This window comes from Phacochoerus africanus, chromosome 11 (assembly GCF_016906955.1).
Source record: "Phacochoerus africanus isolate WHEZ1 chromosome 11, ROS_Pafr_v1, whole genome shotgun sequence".
Taxonomy (NCBI): Eukaryota; Metazoa; Chordata; class Mammalia; order Artiodactyla; family Suidae; genus Phacochoerus; species Phacochoerus africanus.
This window is the reverse complement of record NC_062554.1, coordinates 74801655-74828436: the sequence shown is the minus strand read 5'-3', so window position 1 is coordinate 74828436 and position 26782 is coordinate 74801655. Positions and strand designations below refer to the sequence as shown.

Sequence of the window (26782 nt, the reverse complement as noted above, 5' to 3'; positions counted from 1 at the left end):
CTTATTTTGCTCGAAGTTTCGCCAGCTCATAATTCTTTTACTCAAGGGTGCAAATTAAACCATGTAGCAAAGGGGGGGGGGACACACTGTAGAATTAATGTTCCTATAAATCCTTTTCCATCTAGTTAGGCTCTACATTCCACGCTGCCTCTTCTGTTCCAACCCTGGGATATCTTCCCTGCTGCCCCATCACCCTCCTGCACAGCTCGCACCCTCACTACTGTGCACATACGCTTCCACCAGAGCCCATTACATGTCAGCGTCCTCTTTGCATGTCTGACTTGACTGCAGACTTACTGATTTCTCTCTGTACACTGTGGCTTAGTTCAGTGTCAGGTACAGAGCTAGCACAAAATAAATGTTTGAGGAAGAAAGGGAAGGAAGAAGAGAAGCCTAGAAGGAGGGAAAAAAACAGTCATGACACAAAAATGTAAAATGAGACTTACTAATGCCATGGCGGACATGGCATTATTATTAAAGTATAAGGTCTAGCAATGTGTGTTTGAAAACACTCCCATCTTGCTGGTGGTTCAGATGCTCACTAAAGGCTGAGTACCACTGCTTTAAAAATATTAGGGTGTAGACATAGAAACTTCATTGTTTCTACATTGACGTGGGCCTCTCCACCCTAAAGCCAAAACCTTGAGGATCAAGTCTCAGTCCCACTGAGCAGAGACGTTATCTCTGGACCAAACTTATAAGAGACAGGCTGAAGCAAAGGTGAACAAAGATGAGTAGCAAGGTAATAGGATGAGTGCCAGACAAAGGAGACTGCCATGTACAAAATATACAGAGCTGGCATAAGGGTCCATCTTAGACCTAAAACCAAAAAGGGGGCGGGGGGGATGGACTGGGAGTTGGAGTTAATAGATGCAAACTATTGCCTTTGGAATGGATAAGCAATGACATCCTGCTGTATAGCACAGGGAACTATATCGAGTCACTTGTGATGGAGCATGATGGAGGATAATGCGAGAAAAAGAATGTATATGTGTATGTGTGACTGGGTCACTTTGATGTACAGCAGAAAAGTGACAGAACACTGTAAACCAATTATAATGGAAAAAATAAAAATCATTCAAAAAAGAATCTCAGGTCAGTCAGGGTCCCAGAAATGCTGGGAAATATAGCCACAGATCCCTACAGACTGACTTGGCATGCTCTCACATCTGTGACACAGGGCCCATGTGTCCCCTGGGCTAGGGCTGGGCTCTCCACTAAAGTCCTGGATACTTCTTCTCTGTCTACTTTTGTCAACTTGGCTGAGCAAGCTGGCTGAGCAAAGCCATCCTGCACCAAAGCTGAAATGTTGCTTCAGAAAAGAAAAAACAAGTCTTAATAAGGAATAAAAAACTGAAGCGATCTGAAGTATGAGAAGATCACGTGCCAGTGCTCAGGGTGTTGAACTTTCCAATCCACCACTGGCATGGTCCAATCTACCTAGGTTTGTCCATTTGCCCTGGGTTAGACTTTCAGCAACACAGGAAGAAAACTATTCCTTTGCATGAATCACTGTCCCCATCCCCACTTCTGGGTCACTAGAAACATCTTTGTCTATCTGCGCACATTAATGTTAGCGCAGCTTTGCTAGTTACTTGCAAAGTTTCAGTATCCAAGGAAGATGAAACCCCAAATGAGCCTTAATCATGATCTATGATATCTACCAAAGTTCAAGAAAGTTAGGGCTATGCAGACTTTCCCAAATTGACATATACATAGCCTTTGCAATTCTAATAAATATAAACTCTGTGGCTCTCGTCCCATTTCAAAGATGAAGGAAATTTTAAGAAAGGCTTACTGATATTTTAAAATGTAGTTAATACTATAAACATTATTTTTAATACTATGCAAATAATAAATACTTGCAAAGCATAGAGTTATCTGCCAAAGTGGGGTACCCTGTGTCCCTATTTTTGCAAAGACCCACATTCCTTTCAAAGAAACAACAGAACTTCTGCTTCTGAAATCACTGCATCTGTGGCCTGAAAACATGGGACAGAGTCATTGTTCTGTACCGACAAGTGAAGTGCTAAAAAAAAAAAATCTCAAAGCGACTACTGCAGAGTTGCATTAAGAATTAAATGGGAAAATGATTTTGACATGATAAAGATACAGGTGAGGGAGGAGCTGGTTACAGATGTCAAGGATCAAAAAGCTAGAGCTCTTTGATCAGACATTTGAGAGCAAGGCTGTCTTAAATTTTTTTTATCTAAATAAAATTTACAAACCATAAAACCTCCCCTTTAAAGTATACAATTGAGTGGTTTTTAGTATATTCACAAAGTTGTATAACCTCACCATTGTATAACTACACAACATTTTCGTTTCATCTAAAAGAAATCCTGTGCTCACCGGGAGTCACTCCTCAACAACCCTCTCCAGCCCCTGGACAGCATCTACCTTCTGTCCAATTTCATATAAATGGTATCATACAATATGTGGTCTTTCGTATCTCATTTCTTTCACTTAGTTTACTGTTTTAAGGTCCATCATGTTATTGCAGGTTTTAGAATGCCATTCCTTTTTATTGATAAATAATATTCCAGTGTATGGATATATCACACTAATTTTAGTCCACTCATCAGCTGGTGGACACTTGGGTTGTTTCCACTTTTGTTGATTATGAATAATGCTACTATGAACATTTGTGTACAAGTTTTTATGTGGGTGTATGGTTTCAACTGTCTTAGAATTAAATTCTCTTTGAATTGGTATATATCTTAAGAGTGGAAATGCCAGGTCATATGTTAATTCTATGTTTAACTTTTTGAGAAACTGCCAGACTCTTTTCCAAAGTGGCTGAACCATTTTACATTCTCATTAGCAGTGTCTAAGAATTCCAATTTCTCTACAACCTTGTCAACCCCTATAATCTGTCTTTTTTATGTATATGAAATAGTATCTTTTCAAGATTTTGATTTGAATTCCCTTGTTAATAATGTCAAACATCTTTTCATGTGCTTATTGGCCTTGTGTATGTCTTCTTTCAAGAGATACCTATTTAAATTCTTTGCCCATTTTATTTATTTATTTGGCCAGGCCCATGGCAGGGGGAAGTTCTCTGGGCCAGGGATCAAAGTGGCACCACAGCAGTGGCCCAAGATGTGGCAGTGACACCACCAGATCCTTAATATGCTGCACCACAGAACTCCAAAAGGTTGTTACATACTTCTCTCTCTCTGCCTCACTCATAGTGCTTGGAAGTTCCTGGGCCAAGGATCCAACCAGTGCCACAGTTGGAACCCGTGCCACTGGTGCAGTAACATAGGAGCCTTCACCTGCTGCACGTTAAGAGAACCTGTCTTTGCCCATTTTAAAATTGGGTTATTTGTCTTTTCATTGCTGACTTGTAAAATATTTTTAATACATTCTGGATATTAGACCCTTATCAGATATATGACTTACAAATATTTTATCCCATTCTATGGGTTTTCTTTTTACTTTCTCAATGGCGCCTTTTTTTTCTTTTCTAGTTCCCAGGCCAGGGATCAGATCTACATCACAGGTGCAATTTATGCGGCAACTGAGGCAATGCCAGATCCTTTAACCCACTATGCCAGGCTGATATCGAACTTGTGTCCTTGGCACTGCAGAGACACCACAATTCCCATTGTGCCACAGCAGGAACTCCTCTTAATGGTGCCTTTTGATGTACAGAAGTTTTCAATTTTAATGAAGTCCAATTTTTCTATTTTCTCATTAGCTGCTTGTGCTTTTGGTAATATATTTAAGAAGCCACTGCCCAGTCTAAGGTCATGAAGATTTACACCTATGTTTTCTCCTAAGAGTTTTATAGTTTTAGTTCATACATTTAGGACTCTGGTCTGTTTTGAATTGTGAAGTAGGAGCCCAGCTTCATTCTTTTGCATGTGGATATCCAGTTGGCCCAAGCTTAACTTTTCTTAATATCCAGTGGAAAGACTGAGCAGGGAGCAGAGGAAAGAGTTGTCATTAATACTTCTTCTTCTTGATCCCCACAAGCCCCAAGAAGTAGCCAAATCTGACTGTGGGAGGATAGAGTCAAAAGGAGGGCTCTCATTACCTGAGAGCCTTCCAGGGATCATGAAAGCTTTCAGAGCACCTGAGTATTTCATCTGTCACTGGCATTAGCATCATCAAATTCTTCCTGAGTCATTTAGACACAATAAATTCATATTCTGATGCTCTAATTTCAGATCTTGGTGAATCATACACAGCAACTGTGACGTTCCCCCATTTCATATTCAAGATAAGTGAAGGAAATAGGATTAATATTGTGGTGCTATCTTTATTGAACTCATAAGAGAACCCAATAATATCAGAGATCTAACTCCAGACTGCTGAAGTGTTAAGTAAGGTGGCTGCTGTAGGGCTTTCCCAGATGCCATTAGCTAATCCTCAAAGACACACTTCTATCAGAGTGGGTGATACATTTTCTGATCCATCACCAATATTAGGAGGCAAAGCTTTATCAACAATATTAGGAGGTAGAATGAGCCTGACATTAGTAAGTTTTTTTTTTTCTTTTTAATGTCACAACACAAGAGCCTATGTGAAGACACAGAAAAGGCCATAGTAAAAAATAAACCAAGCATCTAGAACTCTTCAAATTTTACAAACGGTGAATCACAAAAGACTCTCAATAATGGTCTTTGAATAACAGTCTCAGAGTGTTCAGTGACAGGAAATTATAATGTTGAGGATATATTGGCTAAATCTGGTGGCAGCAAAGGAGTGTGGGAGGATAAGGTGGCAGAGCATGAGTCAGAAGCCAGTATGCAGCACTCAGAAGCCAGGAAACAAAAACGGGTTATTATACTAGTGGGCAGTCTCTGCAGTAGGGAAGAAACCTGGAAGTCAAGCCAATAAAACCAGGAGCAAATGTTCTCAGAGACAAGGAGATATTTGGCCCAATGCCAGGGCAGGTCAAGGTTAAGGAATGAATGTCTGCACTGGGTCCAATCTCAGTCCTGCTGGGTTTTATTCCCGCCTATTTGCACATGAGTTCTTCATCCCCAACACACAGTAATGACTCTGCCAGTAATTTTTTTCCCTAGTGCTGCTTATAAAGGTCCTGAGGATTCTGAAAGAAGAGCCCCCTATGACGATGAGAATGATGATGGTGACACTTTCTTCCTTGTCCAAAATTTTCATGTGGGTACCTGCGATGTCCTTGACAACTGACAGAGGAACTTCATCAGCCAACATCATTATCAGCAACCACAAACGATTTCTGAAGCAGGAACCATGCCAGATCCTTGCAATAGAGAGAGGATGAGAAGACTGAACATAAACAATAAAAGGTAAATAAGAAGGAAGGGGAGCAATGAATAAGAACCAACATAAGGAATTCACATACCAAGTGGGACAGGAGAGTAATAGGCAGATTACTACATATCTGGGTGAATGAAGCAAGTTTCACTGAGAACTGAAGGTCTGAGAACTGAAGGTCTGATGTAAGCCTTGAAGGATAGGGAGTGCTTGGTCAAGAGAAGGGGGTTGTAGGGAGGATGCTCTGTGTATGCAAAGGTCTAAGGAATTCACATTTTATGCCTGAGAGACCAGGTTTTCAGAATAGAAGTTTTACACTGAAGAGAATAAATTTAGGTAAATTTAGAGAGAGCAGTACACTAAGGTCAGATGATGAAAGGGTTATAAATCTCAGGCTAAATAACCTGGACTTTATGCTATAGGCAATGAGGAATTACTAAAAGTTACTGAAGAACTGACAGCTTCAAAGAGATATTTAAAATACACAATATAGCAACTCCGTGAAGAATGGAGGTAAAATCTTCCTCTGACAAATGAGCGACCAGATGCTATGTGTGGGGCCTTGATGCTGAGTATGGAGAAAAGGGCAACTGAGAACGGATCTACCAACAGAGGGTGGGTGGGGTCAGTAACTAAGAGAATCTAGGCAGAGAAAGGCCTGGATTCAAAGGGGGCAGCTAGAGAAATGAAGACTGGGTTTGTAACCAACAGCCTAGCAAATGTGGAGACTTGGTTCAGGGTAGTAGGAAACCAGCCAGTGGTGATGACATGGGGAAGAGAAACGAAATTCAGTAGTTTGGTGACTCTGGAAAAGAAGGAAGGCAGTTTACTTGATACGAAGTGAGGGAGAAAAGAAATAAATTAGAGATTATTTCAAGGCTTCATGCCTTATGGGAAGAAAATGAATGGTGTAACTGGAAGACACCAGAGAATCCAGAGGAAGATTGGCTTTGGGATAAAAACGAGTACCTCAGCAGATGAGTTGTAGTGGAGGGTTTTGCAATTGTACAAAGCTTAAGAACAAAGCTATGCAAAGAAGAAAAAACAGAAAATGTGGTCCTAGGAACTACCCACCTAGAGTCACATGAGAAAATGTTGCATCCACAGAAAAAGAAAATATAGGAAGCTAATAGAATAGAAACCCATGAAACATGGGAGTTCCCATCATGGCTCAGTGGTTAATGAATCCAACTAGGAACCATGAGATTGCAGGTTCGATTCCTGGCCTTGCTCAGTGGGTTAAGGATCCGGAATTGCCGTGAGCTATGGTGTAGGTCACAGACATGGCTCGGATCTGGCATTGCTGTGGCTCTGGCGTAGGCCAGCAGCTACAGCTCTGATTAGACCCCTAGCCTGGGAACCTTCATATGCCACAGGTGCGGCCCTAGAAAAGGCAAAAAGACAAAAACAACAACAACAACAAAAAAAAAAAAACTCATGAAATATGAAAGGGGATTCCTTTTAAAAATGACAAAAGAGCAACTGGTTTTCCCAACATTGTCTGCTAGTGTAATTAGATATGAAGGTGTGATACCTTTAGGACTGGTCACCGGAGTTGGGAGTGAGACACCACACAGAGGAATTGAGCCTAGCATCACAGCCCCTGACTGCACTCAATTTATCCTCCATGTTCAGAGTAGGTGTTTTTCCTCCAAGGACTGAGAAGCAGCCTGATAGCTGACCTTTTCCGATTACCTCAAGAAGGATCAGTTTCTATTTTCTATGTTCACATTTAAAAAATCATTTGAAGAAGTATTTATTTCGTTTTCATGACATTTGCTTCTTACTGTACAGAGATATTAGTTTGGCAGCTAAAACATCTTTCCTGAACAGAAGCAAATGTCAAGTCTGGCTCAGTCAACAGGCACAGTCAAAGGGTTTGCCTTAAATTTCATCACACAAGTAAATATGGCAAATTACTGAATTGCGAGATGAATTGAAATATTCATGGTTATAACGGAGCATGGCAATATTGCTGGGGTTTCTACTACCAAGTGCCTACTTTACAAAAAAAAAAATACAAAAGTTCAGAAGAATAAGATCAGAAGGTACAGAAGTGTGTTTTCTCCAATATTACAAATGACAGTGATGATGTAAAATTTTTATAGAAATGTCCTTTGACTGACTTGATATTAATGAACAACTTTCTCTAGAAGTTATAACAAAGCTATAAAATTATGAAAATCTTCAAGTCATTGACCACCACAACATAAGCATACATCCTTCCCAAATGGGCATATTAAGTTTTCTGAAGTGGAGTGAAAAAGGAATATAGTTTGTAAAAATCCAGTGTGAGTGCAGAACAGAAAATACCCCATAATTGCTTATTTGAGGTTTTTGAGAGTAGAAAACAAAGGCCAGCAAATAACAATCTCTCAAAAAATGTTTGGGGACTTGAAAAATGAGTATTACAAAAGGTCGATAAACTGCTCCCTCCTCTTGTAACAAAGCTTTTATTGAATCTATTAAAAAAACTTATTGAAGATTTTCATGGGTCAGAATCAGAATTAATTCTATATTTAAATATTTTGAAATGCATTTTACCATTACCTTTTGATACACACACACACACACAGATGCTGCATATTTCTATTTCTGTAGAAAGTGTGATTAGGTGTTACTGAAAAGGAGAAGATTATCAGTTTGCTCAAGAATACAACCCACATCATTCTCAAGAAAATTCCACATGCTATTACATGGGAAACATTACAAATTAATTCAAGTCAGAGATCTAAAAATAAAGCATAAGAATATTTGACAAAACATGAAAAATAAGCCAAAAGAGAGCTACTTCATCAAAGGCTAATGAGGTTATTACTGTTCTGCTCTCCTTCCAGCACTACTCCCCACTGAGGCAAAAGCACCAGTGCTGGGAGCAGGGGAAAAAAAGCTCAGACATGACCCTCAAGGCTTCTACTCCAGCAAGGTGGTACTTGACCCTGCTCTCAATAGGGTGGAAACCACAACTGAGCAGATAGTAAACTCCAGAGCAGACCTGGCTCTGGCCATAGCCTCTCCTTCTCCAGCTGCACCTCCAACGAAGGTGATAACTGCCAGCACACCCTGAAGAAAGACATAACTTGTGTTCACATCAAATCCAGTTCCCAACTAAAGCACTGTACACACATGCACTATAAAGGGATATAACCACATGAAGACACTCCCTCAGGACCACACTAGGTAACTATTTATCTAATTTCATACAGAAAGAAACAGCTAAGCAACATGAGAAGACAAATGGAATTGGTCTCAATTGAAAAAGCAAATGAAAACCCAGAAGAAATAAATAATGAAACAGAAATAAACAGTTTACCAGATAAATATTTCAAAGCAGTAGTAATAAGAGTGCTAACTGAATTAGGAAAAGGAATAGATGATCACAGTGAGGATTTTAACAAGGAACTAGAATGCATTAAAAAGGACCAGTCAGAACTAAAGAATACAATAACTGCAAGTGAAAAACATAGTAGAAGGAATGAATAGCAGACTAGGCAATACAGAAGAATGTATAAGTGATCTGGAAGATAAAATAATGGATATCATCCAATCAGAACAGCAAAAAGAAAATCAAAATTTAAAAAGTGAGAAATGTTTAAGAGATTTCTGGTATAACATGAAGCATATCAATATTCACATTATAGGGATCTCATAAGGAGAGGAGAGAGAGAAGGGGATCAAAACTGTACCTGATAAAATTAAAACTGAAAATTTCCCAAACCTGAAGAAGATATCCAGGTACAGGAAGGAAAACTGTATCAAATAAGATAAATCTGAACAGACCCACAGTAAAACAGATGATTATTAAAATGGCAAAATTAAAAGAAAAAGAGAATTCTAAAGGCAGAAAAAGAAAAACAGAGCCATATACACAGAACACCCGTAAGACAATCAGATGATTTTTCTGAAGGAATTTTTGCAGAAGGGAGTATCATGATATATTCAAAATCCTGAAAGGGAAATACATGCAATTTAAAACACTCAACCCAGCAAAAATATCATTTAGAATTGAAGGAAAAGTAAAGAAATTCTCAGACAAGTAAAAACTAAAATAATTCATAAGTACTAAACCTACCCTATATGAAATGTTAAAGGGTATTCTCTAAGTGGAAAAGGAAAGGCTGTAACAAGATGTAAGAATCTATAGAAAAGGAAAATCCCACTGGTAAAGGAAAATATATAGTAAATGCTGAGGATCAATCACTTAAATAAGCTAGTATAAAGATTAAAATAAAAAACTGTCAAATATAACTACAATAAACAGTTACGGGATAAGCATGAAGATGTAAAATATGACATCAAAATATAAAACATGGGAGAGAAAAGTAAAAAAAAAGCAGATCTTTTAAAATCTGTTTTAACATAAATGACTACCAGTTTAAAACAAATAGATATAGCTATAGGTCAGCATATATGAATTCCATGGTAACCACAAATAAAAAACCTACAATAGATACACAAAAACAGAGAGATAGAAACACAAGCATACCACTAAAGGAAATCATGAAACCTCAAAAAAAAAAAAGAAAAAGAAAAAGAAAGAAAGAAATAACACAGAAGGACTACCAAGACAACTAGAAAACCAATAATAAAATGGCAGTAAGTACATACCTATCAATAATTACTTGAAATGTCAGTGGACTTAATGCTCCAGTCAAAAGACATAAGGTGCCCGACTGGATTAAAAATAACATCTATATGCTGCTTACAAGACAATCACTTCAGAGCTAAAGATACGCAGACTGAAAGTAAGAAGATAGTAAAAGATTTCATGCAAACCAAAATGACAAGAAAGCAGGAGTACCATACCATATCAGCAAAGTAGACTTTAAAATAAAGACCATAAAGAAAAACAAAGAAGGACATCATATAATGATAGAGAGAGCAATATAAAAAAGGATCAATATAAAAATACTTGTTAACATATATGCACTCAATACAGGAGCAGCTAAATATATAAAACAAATACTAATAGACATAAATTGATAGGAATACAATTAACACCCCAGTATCATCAAGGCATAAAATCAACAGGGAACCATAATCTTAAATGATACTTAGAAAAGTTGAACTTAATATTTATAGAACATTCCATCCAAAAACAGCAGAATACACATTATTCTCAAGTATTTTCCATGACAGATCACATGCTATGCCACAAAGCAAGTCTCAATAAATATAAGAGGACAGAAATAATATCAAGCATTTTTTTCTGACCAGGGTGGTATGAAACTAGAAATCATTTATAGAAAGGAAAGCGGGGAAAAGCACAAACAAGTGGGGACATGTTACTAAACATGCTACTAAAAAACCAATGGGGCAATGAAGAAATCAAGGAGAAAATCAGGAAATACCTCAAAAGAAATGGGAATGAAAACACAATGAGGAAAAATCTGAGTGAAGCAAAAACAGTTCTACGAAGGAAGTTTATAATGATAGAGGCCTTCTTCAAGAAAAATCTCAAACAATGGAGATAAAGAACAGCCAGCAAAGGAAAGGAAATAATAAAGATCAGAGGAAAAATAAATAAAATAAAGACCAAGAAACAACAGAGAAGATCAATAGAACCATGAGTTGGTTTTCTAAAAAGATAAACCAAATTGATAAACCTTTAGTCAAGCTCATAAAGACTAAAAGAGAGAAGACTCAAATAAAATAAGATGTGAAAGAGAAGAAATAACAACCAATACCAGAAAGATATTAAAAAAAAAATCACAATAGAATACTAACAACAGTTATATGCTAACCAACTGGACAACCTAGAAGAAATGGACAAATTCCTAAAAACATGCAACATGTCAAGACTGAATCAGGAAAAAATAAACAATATGAATAGATTGATCACTAAGAATGAAATTAAATTTGTAATTAAATTTGCAAATAAAATTTATTTGTACCAATAAATTAAAGTTTTACTCCCAGCAAACAAAAGTCTTGGATTAGATTTCACAGTGGAATTCTATCAAACATATAAAGAAGATATATAGTTTGTTCTTCTCAAACTATTCAAAAAAACTGAAGAAGATGGAACACTCCCAAATTCATTTTTCGAGGCCACAATTACCCTAATAACTAAACTATGAGGTTTCTTGATGGCCTAGTGTTTTGGTGTTGTCAATACTGTGGCTCAGGTTTGATCTCTGGTTCAAGTTCAATCTCTGGACCAGGAACTTCAGCATGCCACGGGTGCTGCCAAAACAAAAACAACAACAACAAAAACTAGAAAAAGATATTACAAAAACATGAAATTACAGGCCAGTATCTCTGATGAATACAGATACAAAAATCCTCAACAAAATATTAGCAAACTGAATCCAATAAAGTGTAAAAAGGATCACTCGCCATGCTGAAGTGGGATTTACTACAGGGAAGCAAGGATAGTTCAATATTTGCAAATCAATCAATATGGTACATCACATTAACAAAAGGAATACATGCCACATGATCATCTCAATAGATGCTAAAAAAGCATTTGACAAAACTCAACATGCATTTATTGAAAAAAAAAACAAAACCTCTTGTCAAAGCTGCTATGGAGGGAACACATCTCAACATAATAAAAGCAATTTATTACAAATTTACACCTTATTCATATTCAACAGTGAAAAACTGAAAGTCTTTCCTCTAAAGTATAGAAAAAAGACAAATATGCCCACTCTCACCACTTCTATTTAACACAGTATTAGAAGTCCCAGCCACAGCAATCAGACAAGAAAGAGAAATAAAAGTCATCTAAATTGGAAGGGAATAAGTAAAACACTCATATTTGTAGGTGCTATGATACAATATATATAGAAAAAACCCTAAAATCCCCAACAAAAAACTGTTAGAACTAATAAATGAATTTAGTAAAGTGTCAGGACACAACTTTAACATACAGAAATCTGTTGGTTTTCCATATAATAATAATTGACCATCAGAAAGAGAAAACAAGGAAGAAAATCCTGTTTCAAATCACATTAAAAGAATAAAATAAAATACCTCAGAATTTTATTATCCAAGGAGGTGAAGACCTGAACTTTGAAAATCAAAAAACACTGATGGAGGAATTTGAAAATGACACAAAGAAATGGAAATATATACTGTGTTCTTGGATTGGAAGAATTAATATTATTAAAATGGGCATACTACTCAAAGCAATCTACAGATTTAATGCAATCTCAATCCAAACACGCATGACATTTTTCATAGAACTAGAACAAATTATCTTAAAATTTATATGGAACAACAAAAGATCCTGATTTGCCAAAGTAATCTTAAGAATAAAGAACAAAGCTGGAGGTATTGTGGTCCCTGACTTCAGACTATACTACAAAGCTACAGTATCCAAAACATCATGGTACAAAAACAAATATATAAATCAATGGCAAAAAATAGAGTGCCCATAAGTAAATGCACTCACATATAGTCAATTAATCTATTTTGAAGGAGTCAAGAATATATAACCAGTCTTTTTAACAATTGATGCTGAGAAAGACTGGATAGCTGCAATTAAAAGAATGAGGTTAAAACATTTCCTCTCACCATACACAAAAATAAATCCAAAATGGATGAAAGACTTAAATGTAAGACCATAAACCATAAAATTCTTATGAAGAGAATATAGGTGGAACACTCTTTGACATAAATCACTGGAATATTTGGGGGGATCTGTCTACTAAGATAAAAGAATTAAAAGAAAAAAATAAACAAATGGAACCTAACTAAACTTAAAGACTTTTGTATAGCAAAGGAAAACACTGACAAATTCAAAAGTCAACCTACTGAATGGGAGAAAATACTTGCAAATGAGATTTCTGATAAGGGGTTAAAATACAAAATATATAAACAGCTCATATGATTCAATATTTTTAAAAAACCAACATGATTAAAAATGGACAGAATATCTGAACAGATACCTTCTACAAAAGTAGACATACAGATGGCTAAAAAGCACACAGAAAAAAGATTAACATTGCTCATCATCAGAGAAATGCAAATCAAAACCACAATGAGATATTACCTCACACCTGTCAGAATGGTTATCATCAAAAAAATCTACAAGTAATAAATGTTGAAGAGGTGCAAAGAAAAGGAACCTTTGTACACTGTTGGTAGGAATGTACAGCCACTTTGGAAAACATTATGGATGTGCCTCAAGAAACTAAAAATAGAACTACCATATGATTGAGCGATTCCATTCCCGGGTATATCTGAAGAAAATGAAAACACGAATTTAAAAGATAAATGCACCCCAATGTTCACAGCAGAATTATTTACCGTAGCTAAGATATGGAAGCAACCTAAATGTTCATTAACACATGAATGAATAAAAAAGGTGTGTATGTGTATATATATATACACACAATGGAATCTTAGTCTTTATAAAAGGAATGAAATTCTGGCATTTGCAAAAACATGGATGGATACAGAAAGTATTATTGCTAGTGAAAAAACCCAACAGAGAAAGACAAATACTGTATGTCATCACTTATATGTGGAATCAAAAAAATAAATAAATAAAATGAATTAATAAAACAAAATAGAAACAGACTCATAGTATAGAGAACAAATTCTTGGTTTCTGGTGGGAAAGGGAAGAGGGGGGCAATGTAGGGAAATGAGATGAAGAGATACAAACTACTATGTATAAAAGAGATAAGCAATAATGATATATTATACAGCACAGAGAATACAATCAATATTTTATAAAAACTTTCAATGGAGTATAAGCTATAAAATTTTTGAATCAGTATGTTTTATACCTGAAATGAATATAATATTGTAAATGAACTGTAATTTTAAAAAGAGAACTGGCTGTCTAAACAAAAACAGTGCAGTGTGCCTTATAATATAATCCAAAGTAAAATGAATGACAACAGTAACACAAAGATCGAGAGGGAGAAATGTAAATGTATTGCAAAGTTCTTATACTACACACTATTGACATAATATCATTTGAGGTAGACTGTCATTAAGTTAAAGACGTATATTATAAACACTCAAGCAACCACTAAAATAACACAAATAACTATAGCTTATATCAAGTAGTGGTAAAAAAAGAATCACAAAAGAATGCAATAATATAAAAGGAAGCTCAAAAGAATAAAAGGAAAGAAGATTATATGGGACAAATAGAGAATAGATATTAATATTGTATTGATTTAAATCTAACCATATCAATAATCACATTAAATATAAATGGTGCAAATATCCCCAATTAAAAAGCAGAGATTGCTGCAATAGATTTAAAGTGCAAGATCCATTCATGCGCTCTATGAGAAAAGCACTTTTTTTTGTCTTTTCTGGCCACACCCCCACAGCATATGGAAGTTCCCAGGCCAGGGGTGGAATCCAAGCCACAGCTGCGACCTATGCCACAGCTGTAGCAACACTGGATTCTTAACCCACTGAACCACAGCAGTAATTACAAGAAACACACTTTAAATGTAAAGCAAAAAATAGGTTAAAAAGCAAAAGGATGAAAAAAGATATACCAAGCTAGCGTAAGTCAGAAGAAAACTGGAGTGGCTACATTAATACCAGACTAAAGAAGATTTCAGAGCAAAATTTATTACCAGGGATATAAAAGCTTTTTTCACAATGATAAAGGATAAAATTTATTACCAGGGATATAAAAGCTTTTTTCACAATTTATCAAGAGAGATGTAAGAATCCTACACATTTAAGCACCTAATAACAAAATTTCAAAATACATGAAACAAAAGCTGACAGTACAGCAAGGAGAAATAGAAAAACTCAAAATTGTAGTTAGAAACTTCAACACTCCTCTCCTAATAATTGACAGAACCAGCAGACATAACATCAGTAAAAGATATCAACCACTGGAACACCATAATCTACCAATCTAACCTAACTGACAATTTTAGAACATTTTACCCAACAAGAGCAGAATACACATCCTTTTCAAGGGCACAAAGGACAATTACTAAGACATATTATACAATGAGCCATAAAGTAAAACTCAACAAATTTGAAGTCGTACAAATAATACAAAGTATGTCCTCTAACTAAAACAAAATTTTTTATTTTTATTTTTAATTTTTTTTGTCTTTTCTAGGGCCGCACCCTGCAGCATATGGAGGTTCCCAGGCTAGGGATCTAATTGGAATTGTAGCCGCTGGACTATACCAGGGCCACAGCAACGCAGGATCTGAGCCGTGTCTGTGATCTATACCAGAGCTCACGGCAATGCCAGATCCACAACCCACTGAGTGAGGCCAGGGATCGAACGGACAACCTCATGGTTCCTAGTCAGGTTCGTTAACCACTGTGCCATGATGCGAACTCCTACAACAGATTTAAATTAGGAATCAATAACAGAAAAATTACTGAAATATCTCCAAATACATAGAAACTAAATGACACACTTCCAAATCACTCATCAGTTAAAGATGAAATGAAAAGTGAGACTAGAAAGTACTCTAAACTAAATGAAAATGACAAAAAAGATACCAATATTTGCAAGATGCCACGAAGTACTACTTAAGAGAAACTTAACAGCACTAAGCTCCTATATTAGAAATAGCACTACACACTTACATTAGTTTCAAGTCGATGACCGCTGCTTCCACTTTAAGAAACTAAACAAAGCAAAGCATACTAAATACAAATTAAGCAGATGAAAAGAAGTAATATTAGTCTAGAAATCAATGAAACAGAAAATAGAAAAATAGAGAAAAATCAGTGAAACCAAATGCTGGTTATTTAAGAAGGTAAATAAAATTAATAAATATCTAGCCATACTTATCAGAAGAAAAAGACACAGGACAAAATTTGTCAACATGAGGAATGAGAGATGTAATTATATCTACAGATTCTGCAGATATTTAAAAGATGCCGAAGGAACATATACACAATTTTAGGCCAAGAAATTTGCCAACAGAGACAAAATGGGCATATTACTTCAAAGACACAAACTGCCGATGCCCACTTTAAAAAAATAGACAACTTCATTAGTTCCATTACTGTTTAAGTTATTAAATTTGTATCTTTAAACTTTCCCCATAATAAAATTCCAAACCCAAACAGCTTCACAGGGGAATTACATTCCACCGAATACTTAAGTAATTATTGAAACTCCCACATCACTAAAAGCATGATCCATAAAACAACAAACTTGAAAATCAGAATTTGCCAAAATTTCAAAAGTTTGCATTCTTGAAGACACTGTTAAGAGAATGAAAAAAAAATGATAAACTGGGAGAAAATATTTACAAATTATATATCAGACAAAGGATTGTATCCTGAATACATAAAGAACTCTCAAAACTTCCTAATGAGAAAATAATCCAATTCACAAGCAATAAGTCCAAAAGATTTAGGTAGATATTTCATCAGAGAAAATATCAAACAGCAAATAAGTACATAAGGAGATATTCAATACTGTTAACCACTGGGGAAATGCAAATTAAAATCACAATGAAATACCATTATACCTCTTTGATAATAGTTAAAAAATAATGTTTTAAAAAGTCCAAACCAAATGTTATAAAGAATGTGGAGGGACTGAGGCTCTCATAACACTACCAGTGAGAATGTATAATGATTAAAATCACTTTGAAAACAGTGTGACTATTTAAGTTAAACACTCACCATTGGGTTCAGCCATTTTACTTGGTGATATTTACACAGAAGAAATGAAAGCACATTGCATAAGAAGATCTGTACATGAATGTTCACGGCACTTTTATTTGTAACAGGCAAAACTAGAAACAGCCCAAATGTACATCCAAAAGTGACTGGATAAATAAACCGTGGTGTATCTATGCAACAAACTACTCAGCAATAATAAGGAATGAACTACTGATACACACCTACATGAATGAGTCTCTAAATAACTATTCTGAGTAAAAGAAGTCAGTCAAAAGAGTACCTACTGCATGATTTCATTTATATGATATTCCAGGCAATGTAAACTGATATACAGTAGGGAGAAAGGAAATCAGTTGTTTGGGAGGCTGGGAGAAGCAGGAGTGAGGATGAGAAAGGGGATGAGAAAATTTGGGGGGGATAAGAAATATATTATCTTGACTGTGGTGATGATTTCATGAGTCTGTATACATATTAAAACATCAATTTGAACACTTTAAATGTGGGTAGTTTTTTTTTAAAATGTTAATTATACTTGAATAAACCTGTTTAAAAAAAAAATCAAGTGACAGAGCAAGTTATGGGCTATGGTCAACCTCTTGCCAAGGATCAAGAAGAGAAAATAAAACTATCTCTAGAAAAATCCTGTTGTCTGAGGTATACTTCATAAGTTTACAAATGATAGGAAGATTGCCTGCATATAAAGACCCTCAAAAATTTTCTTCCATTACATCAATATTTGAAATTGTGCCATGACTGAAACAATATCCTCTCTCAAATATTCTTAACATTCCCTCTCAACTCTAAGATAAACCAGTCAGTGAACAGAAAATCTCTTTTCTCATCTTTTTCTGATTCACTGGGTCCACTCTAAAGCAAAATATGGCAAGGCAAGGTAGAAGCCACAGATATGCCACCTCCCTAGACTAAGTCACAAGTCCTAATCTGCATAGTCAACTGAGTTTTTGCCTGGAAAACAGACATAAATGGGAAAATTTCTAACCATTCCACATCAGCACATGTAATTCACCAATGCCACAATCTGTCTAAAAAATCTGTTATTTTAAGTGCATAAGGTAAAATCCCTGCCAGTTCTAGTCTCTTAAAACACACACACACACACACACACACACAATGAAATATTGAAGAACTGTATTCTGAAAATCCCCTGAATAGTAACATACAATGTATTGTTTCTCTGCTTGATTTGAGTTACATTTCCTGGTTATTTAAATGATACAAATGGAAATATACAATTAACCATATAACTAAATAGACAAGAAAGAGTAGTGTTTAAAAAAAAAAAGTACATCAGTTGTTTGAAGTGTTAGGATATGTCTTGGTTTAGCATTGTGAGTCTGCAGAGAACATCTGTATACATAAAGGGACATAGGCAGATGGCATTTAACCTAACATAAAGATAGCCCTTCAACCTTGTACCTACAGTAGGCACTGAAATTGAGATAAACTCATAGATACATGCCCAGCAATCTCAGAAATTCAAAATAAATAATAAACAAATGCCTACTTTGGGATTCACTGGGTTATATTTAGAAGAAAAAAATAACAGTTTCATAAAACACTGGAATAACACTTGCTATTCACATATTGAGGTACCCAGGGGTATGTTGGTAAGTGTGTCATCACTGGCTTGAGGGAAAGGAAGCAAGCCCTGGTCAATTTTGGAGGTGTAAATATCCCTACCACGGCCGATTTCAAGCTGAACTCAAATTCACTGCAGTAAAGTTGAAAAGAGAAGCACGTGGTCGCTCAGCTCTCTTGAGCTTGAGCCTAAGCTCGGATAAGCACCCACTGAAAACAGCTCACATGGAAATACAGTTAACTCCAATCCTATAAGAGAAATAAACTAAGTTTCCAGGAAATGCCTCTGTGTTTTATTCTTTGTGCATGAATTTTCTATTCTGAAGTTACCTTTTAAAATACATTCCCAGCTGGAAAAAATGATCTCTCAGATATAGGAGACATTAACATCATCAAACATTTGAGATTTCTTAACAAATCCTTTTTTTTTTCTAATGGCCACACCCGCGGCATATGGAAGTTCCCAGGCTAGGGGTCGAATCAGAGTTGCAGCTAAGGTCTACACCACAGTCACAGCAACACTGGATCTGAGCCGCAGCTGGGGGCAATACCGGTTCCTTAACCCACTGAGCAAGGCCAGGGATCGAACCTTCATCTTCATAGACACTACAGCAGGTTCCAAACCTGCTAAGCCACAATGGGAACTTCTGCTTTCTCTTTCACAGGAATCTATATTTTCTACCTTGAGTCAAATTAAATGCTGATTGTGAGTCCCAAAAAAGTGAAAAGGAAACAAACAAGACACAACATTATAATACTGATTTTTGACAAAGGTTAACTTAAGGCAACTTGTTTGTCAAGGGGAAGATGGTTAGGACCAAGTTGAACATATCTGCCATCACAGAACTCTTGTGCCCCACCTTGAAGCTGAGGTGTGGAGATGTGCTTATCATTTCTGTTTTGCAGAGAGGGCTTTTTTGCAATAATAGGAATTAAAAAGGGAGATCAAAAGCCATCTTTTTGCGGTATTTTCCACAAAGAGAGACTTTCTTCAAAGCATAACTTTATAAGGAAAATTAACAGGAGGAAATAAACTTATCAAACTGGAAATTCAACAAAGGGTAGGAAGAACAAGAGCAACAACAACTCCAGCATTTTAACACAACTTTAGCAAAGAAATTATAAAAGGAGTAACAAAAGAGCAGACATATACCCAAGTTCTGAGTCTGACTGCAGCTGGAGCACTGAGGGGTCTGTGTCCCACTGCAGGGTCCTAATCGTGCAGCACAAAGGAAAAAGAACACAGAGAATTAACAAAAGGGGAGGGAAACAAACCAAACCAAACCATGTCATTCATCAAGGCAATGGCATTTACAATACATACACAGAACATCTCCCCACTTCATAATCCCCACAACCCCCAAGAGAAAGTGAGGAGCCATCCTTTGAACAACTGCTTGATCCTGTATATATGTATATAACATATATGGATATGTTATATAGATATAAAGACATGTATATGTATCATTGTTTTCATGGAAGGAAGCCCAGAGCTAAACATTCAAATACTCATCCATTCTCACACCCACCCTTGTTTGTTTTGTACTGAAACCTGATTGACATGAACATGTAAACTGCTGCATGTATACTCCAGAGCCCAGCCACACCTGGGAGCAACATCTCCCACGCAGTGAGGAGACCCAAATGTAAGGGTTCGCGAGTGGGCCAGAGGTGGAGCACCTGGGAAGGTCGGGCCACATGGAATATGACTGCAGGACCTGAATGATAACTGCATACCTGGCTTCCTTGAGTCAGTTTCTGCAAATATAGCCCACTGGATTTCAAGGCTCGTGGGCATTTCGGTGGTTTTTATTTACATATTACACCATGATGGTCTCCAACCATCTCTAAAGATGCAAGGGATATATTTTGTACTTCACAAGAGAGAGCACCAAGTATCGACAGTTACCAAGGTTACCAATAGTTAGCAATTTCCCTTGTTATTTCTCCATCAGAATAAAAGGGACAAGTAGCTCTTCCATGACCAGAGCGGACACAAGGGCTTTCAGGGCCCTTTAAGTTCCCTGCACATTAAGTACAGGTGAATCACATTACAGGTGAATCGGGCATGAAGTTACCTGGTAGGCAACCGACAGACAGCAGGGACTTTGGGGTCAGGCACTTGAGATTTAAATCTTGCCTCTGCAACTTACCGACTGTGTGACACTTAGCATGTTGCTTAAGTTCTCCACCCCTGCACCCCTTTGATGATTCTGAGTGTGGCCCACAGACCAGGAGCATCAGCATCTCTTGGGAGCTTGCTGGAAGTACTGAGACTCAGGTCTCAGCCAGACTTACCGACTCCACCTGACAGTTTAATAGGCACCAGGGGAGCTCATCTGTAGGCTCCCTGAGGTTTGAAAGCCCAGCTCAAGCCTTCCTTGTCTGTAAGGATTTGCCACAGCTTGTGAGGCAATCCATGACCCAGCGTGCCAAGATCCTCCCAATTTATCCCTAAGAGCTGCCCCTCCCTCACTGTGTCCTCCCTGACGTGTTCCCCCAAAGAGCTGTGTGGCTCAGGCCTTTGCTTCATTTCTGTCTTGGCTCAAATGTCACCTGCCCAGAGGGGCTTTCCTTCTCTCACCACTGTACCTCCAGCAGCACTTCCTTGTCACTCTCCATCACATTCCCTTCTGCTGCTTTGCTTTCTTCAAAAAGAATCTTTACCTAAGATTTATTATACATCCAGTTTACTGATGACTGTTTGTTGTCTGACTCTGGACTTAAGCCTCATAATGGCAGGGGCAGCTACATCCCTAGACTATAGGATGTGCCTACACCCATGCCTGGCATACATGTTTATATAATATAGTAGTAGTTGAATGAATGGGTGGATGGATGCCTCTCTCTGATTTTCTATAGTGATTAAATGTGATTAAATGTACTTACACCTATAAAGCATAATGTAACTATTTGATAAAACAGTAGCTACGTTTACTACTACCGCACCCACTACATCTACTACCAGTTTGAGTCAACACCCCACCTATGTAAAAGATCCCATCTAAGCTCCTCCTGCAGAGAAGAGATATCAGAATGCAGTTTCACAGCTTCCCTTATTAGCTCTGGTTGTGCTCTTGCCCTGTTACCTAAATGCTCTGAAAGGTCACAACTAAAGTCCAGTGAGAACACTAGCCACTTTTCTTAGACCAGTGCTTCTCAAACTCTAATGCACAGATACCTGGGAATACTGTTAAATTGCAGATTCTGATTTAGTAGGTCTGGCCTGAGAGTCTGCATTTCTACACAGGCTCCAGGGCAAACAGATGCTGCTGGTCTGTGGGCCCCTCTTCAAGTAGCAAGGCCTGGACTTAGATCAGCGGTTTTCCAACTCTTGACATGGATCAGATTAACCTGGACGGATTGTTAAAATACTGATGCTGATCCTCAACTTCAGAAATTTTGATTTCAGTAGTTCTGGAATGGGGTCTGAGAATTTGTATTTCTAACAAGTTCCTGGGTCATAATGCTAACAGCTGACTCTGAAACCACCTCTAAAGAATGGTTCTGGGCTAGGCCACTGCTTCCACTAGTTAGCAGGCAGAAAACATCACTGATCCTCAAGTACATCAGTATCTAAACCTGTGATTAACTCAAGCTTGGCCTAAGGCCCGGGCCACTTTCAAAGCAATTAAATCAGAATGTCTGGAGTAGGACCCAGGCATCCAGATTTTCCCAACTATCCAGGTGATTCTCATGTGCAGCCAGGGCTGAAAACTACTGCTCTGCATTTGTTCTCTGCCCAAGGAAAGCGGGTTTTCCTGGTTCTGGACACTGATTCCATTATCTCCTTTCAAATGGTGGAAGTAACAAAATCTGTTAGGGAAATTCTCCCTTGGTGTTCACATAGCTCTGAGGATCAAAGCTTTTATATTTACAGATATTTCTTTGGTCATAGACAGAAGGGCAGCCTCTGGCTCTGGCTGTGAGGAGCATTCCCTCATAAGGAGTGGGTTCAGCTCCTTTGCCCTCGGGTTTCTGATGGGACAATTTTATTGGCCTTTTCCACTTCTCCCAGACACATGAAGAGCATGGCAGGTTCTAGGTGGTCAGAGCTATTCTGTTATTTATCTGACAGTTCATGTGAACTCACTGTACTCTTTCTTTTATCTTAAGGTTTTTTTTTTACTTTTTTCAAGTATGGTTGATTTACAATGTTGTGCCAACTTCTGCTATATAGAAAAGTGACCCAGCCATACATATACATATATATACATACATAAATATATATGTGTATATATATATATTCTTCACTGTGCCCTTAAAGAAGTAAAAATGATGACTTTCAGAATTACTCATTCAAGAAGTCCATAGATTAGCAGTCTGGAGTTTGCACTTAGCCAGAACAACAAAGGTGGTCCGTGGAATTAACCCACCGCAGTCCTGGCCTCCATCTCAGTCACACATATATTTACTCAGTAAAAGAGGCCACAGTTATTGTTGGTAATGAGCAATGTGCTAAGGAGTCAAGTCAAGGATGCTGTCAAGGGTGCTAGTTTTATTTTCTTTTCATTTTCCCCATCACTATCTGTGGAGTGGTCAGACTTGCACAGAACACATCTTTTTTTTTGAAAAGGAACTTAAAGCTAGTACATCAAATAAGCAATGTGTTTCTGAGGGTAACCTAGGAATGCGTATTAACATTTGCTGAATTCCTTCTGAGTAAACTTGCCAAAAAACTTCCCCAGAGAGAGCAGCACCTTGGAGACGACCTCGTCTCAGCCTAGGGGTGCTGGCTTGTGTTCTGGATGTGGCTCCACTGTGTATCCCCAGGAAAGACATCTGTCATTAGGAAAATGAGGGTGCAGACTAGAGGCCCTCAAGGGTTCTTTTCTGCCTGATATGTGAAAATATTACATGACGATTAGACTGTCTTTCAGCCTTCTCTTCTCTGGGTGGAACACTTGTCCTTAACCAAATAACATCTAACCATTTTATCATCAAGCTGCTGTATCAGTGAAAGTAAAATGATGGTTTCTCCACAGCTTCTTGGGCAATTTGATATCTTTCCAGGTAGTTTGTTGTTTTTAAATCAAAGAAGTGGTAAAATTTTAAGTAAATATATGTGAACATAATATATTATCACAAATTATTTTCATCTAGACATCACTCTGTGAACTTTAGTAATTAGTTCTAATTGTCAGTCATTTCTGGAATGGACCAATCAATGCATGCAGGGGGAGAGAATATCTGTATAAGAATATTCATTCATTATTCCTTAAGTAACTCCTAAGAGCCTAATATGTAAAATATTGTGCTAGAAAATTAAAAGAATTGTCACAAACTGCAACTCTTATGGGGAGCTGAGACATAACAGTTTAGTAGAGCAAGTCGGAAAGTAAATCAAGCCATATAAGCACCACATTTGTACTGTGGGACATGGGACCTGCATTTAAGAGTACTGCATTTTAGTAAAGGAATGAGACTTATGAATATTTATACCTAATGATATGTGTACTGATAACATAAACAAGGGAAAAAGTAGTTCTCATCCCTTGGCCAGGGCCTGGCACAGTTTAAAGTTTCAATCAATGTTAGCTGAAAAAATTAATACAAATGAGTTATAATTTCTTTTTCTTCTTCTTTTTTTTTTTTTTTTTTTTTTTTTTTTGCTTTTCAAGGCTGTGCTTGCGGCATTTGAAAGTTCCCAGGAGGGTCAAAATGGAGCTGCAGCTGCAGGCCTACAGCCACAGCCACAGCAACACAGGATCCGAGCTGCATTTGTGACCTACACCACAGCTCATGATGCCTGACCCTTAACCCACTGAGCAAGGCCAGGGATAGAACTTGCATCCTCATGGATACTAGTCAGGCTCATTACCATGGAGCCACAACTGGAACTCCCTATAATTTCCTTTCAATGAGTGTTTATTCCATACCAGCCAGCCAGGAACTGGACTGTACTTTCATTATCCTTTGGAAGCCAGACCAGGAATATATCCTCCCTCTGAAAAGACGAGAGAGTTCATTTGACCTGGTTTTTGAAAGATGGAGAAGGGTTTGAATGTAAACTTACATTTCATTAGTGCCTTGTTAATGGTAGGCAGCTAAGTTAGTGTACTAAGTCTAATAAGACTACTAGATCTAATAAGTTATATTTTAGATGCCAGTTTATAAATTTGTCATGAGAACAATAATTGGTAGGCTGAGCAATTGTATAAGCCTGACAAAGATTCTCCCCTTGAAGGCCAACTTCCCAGGAAGCCATGTGACCAGCAGTGTCTTTGGAATCAGAACAAATGAAACTGAATGCTTAACTCCCACAGCTTCTCCTGTCCTGTGCCCACCACATTCATATCTTTCAGCAAAACTAAGCATGCCCCCACTCACTGCAGCCGGAGCCTCCATTCTGCCTAGTTCTTGGGATGACCAACAGAACCCTTTCTGACTGATGTAATCTTTCTTTAATTCTGTCAGTTAGATGTTGTCCAGTGTTCCTGTCTAGGAAACCATTCTGGTTTTGTTTGATTATTTTTAAGCATTAAGCATTAAGCATTAAGCATTAAGAAGTGATCTTCTCTGATCACTTTTAGGATGATTTCTTAGGTGAACTCTCTTGAGGGGCCAAGGGAAGATCTCTGATCTCTTTTACGGAGAACCTGCTATTTGTACAGTTCCTGAGTAACCCAATAATTCCTCACCTAATCTGGACCTAGGGGGCAGTGCCATAGCTCAATGGTCCCCTTGTTGGATTGGCAGTTCTGGACATGCAATTTAAGGTCACATTTTCCAACTTTGTTTCAAGTACTAGGTACAGAAGCTTCCCATACCATGGAAAATAATCATTCACTTCTTTGACCCGACATGCTAAACAATGTAGACTTTGGCATCTCATCTAAAAAGACCCGCGATGTAACAGTTTATAATTGAAGGAACAATTCGTTTTTCAATATTTCTTTAAAAAAAGAATAGGCAAAAAACCAAAATCTTCAAACTAGCAGTGACCTATTATGAGACTAATGGAACTTTATTTTTAAACCTTTTACCGTCATCACTATCAAGCTTCTTTTTGGTTTTTTTTTGTCTTTTGTCTTTTTTGTTGTTGTTGTTGTTGTTGTTGCCATTTCTTGGGCCGCTCCCGCGGCATATGGAGGTTCCCAGGCTAGAGGTCGAATCGGAGCTGTAGCCACCGGCCTACGCCAGAGCCACAGCAATGCGGGATCCAAGCCACATCTGCAACCTACACTACAGCTCACAGCAACGCCGGATCATTAACCCACTGAGCAAGGGCAGGGACCGAACCCGCAACCTCATGGTTCCTAGTCGGATTCGTTAACCACTGCGCCACGACGGGAACTCCACTATCTAGCTTCTTATAAAATTCTCCCTTCATTGGCCCAATTTTATTTGCTCAGTTTCAGTTTATTAGAGGGAAGTGAAAATTCAAACAAAACACAAACAAAACAAGGCAATCTCTGGTCCTCTGAGGAAAGTTTAACTTAGAAGTAAAAGACATGATGTCTGTGTTGTGTAAACCTTGCTTTCTGATGAGTGATTAATTTCCTCCTGTTCAGCAGCAAGCTGGTAGTTTCCATTCTTCTTCTCATCTTTTTTAGACTTCAGAGTAGAGATCCTTAATATTCTCCCCTTAAAGAGTGTCTTTGCTCTTACTTTTTTTTTTTTTTTTTTTTTGGTTTTGGTTCTAAGAAAGAGATGTCTGATAAATACTTGAAAGGCAGGAGCTAACTGTCATTTGTAATGCTAGTATTCAATGTGGCTGAGGCTCTCTCAGATACTGGTGGTAGCATTTTAAATAGTACAGTTCTTTTGGAAAGCAATATGCCAATATGGAGCAAGAATCACAGCATTACTCCAGGACTTGGTTCACTTCCAGGAAATCAGCCTATGGAAATAAAATAGCATAAGCTATAACAAAAATGATGGTGATGATGTTGGTGGTAGTGATGATGGGGATGGCAGTGACCTCCAAATCACCAGACCCATGGCTAATTCTTGTTTCTCCTCCTTGATTTCTAAATTCTGGTGATTTCTGGCACCTTCCTAGCATGTTATTTCTTTCAGTTTTCATGACCCTCAAATTCCTGTCTTTTCCTCCTCTCTCACTATAATTGTGGAAGAGTCCTTTTCTTTCCATCCCTGTCAAGACAGACAGACATTCCCCAGCCAGGGCTGTTTCTTCTCCTCTCCCCTTTACACTCTAACTGTAGGTGATCCTAAACAAGTCCATATATCTTCCGCAAAAAATAACCCCAAATTCCTTATTGTCTTTGAGCTCAAAGCTCCACCTTTTCACATTTTTTGAAAATATCCATCTGTGCCCCAATGCCATTTCACCCTTCCTTGTCCCATCTGTGCTTCCTTTCTTTCTCTACACCTACACT

The 26782-nt window shown here is 37.5% G+C and overlaps 1 protein-coding gene across 2 annotated transcripts in view; it reads right to left on the bottom strand.

The window, feature by feature from the left end:
* The window catches only part of DYNC1I1 (dynein cytoplasmic 1 intermediate chain 1), a 353847-nt gene that overhangs the window by 257945 nt on the left and 69120 nt on the right, over positions 1-26782 (bottom strand). The window contains exon 5 of one of the 2 annotated variants that reach the window (XM_047752950.1): positions 19594-19653. The exons of the other annotated variant lie outside the window; for it this stretch is intronic. Coding sequence (XP_047608906.1) covers positions 19594-19653 — 60 coding nt within the window. The remainder of the gene's footprint in view (positions 1-19593; positions 19654-26782) is intronic. 2 annotated transcript variants of the gene reach the window in all.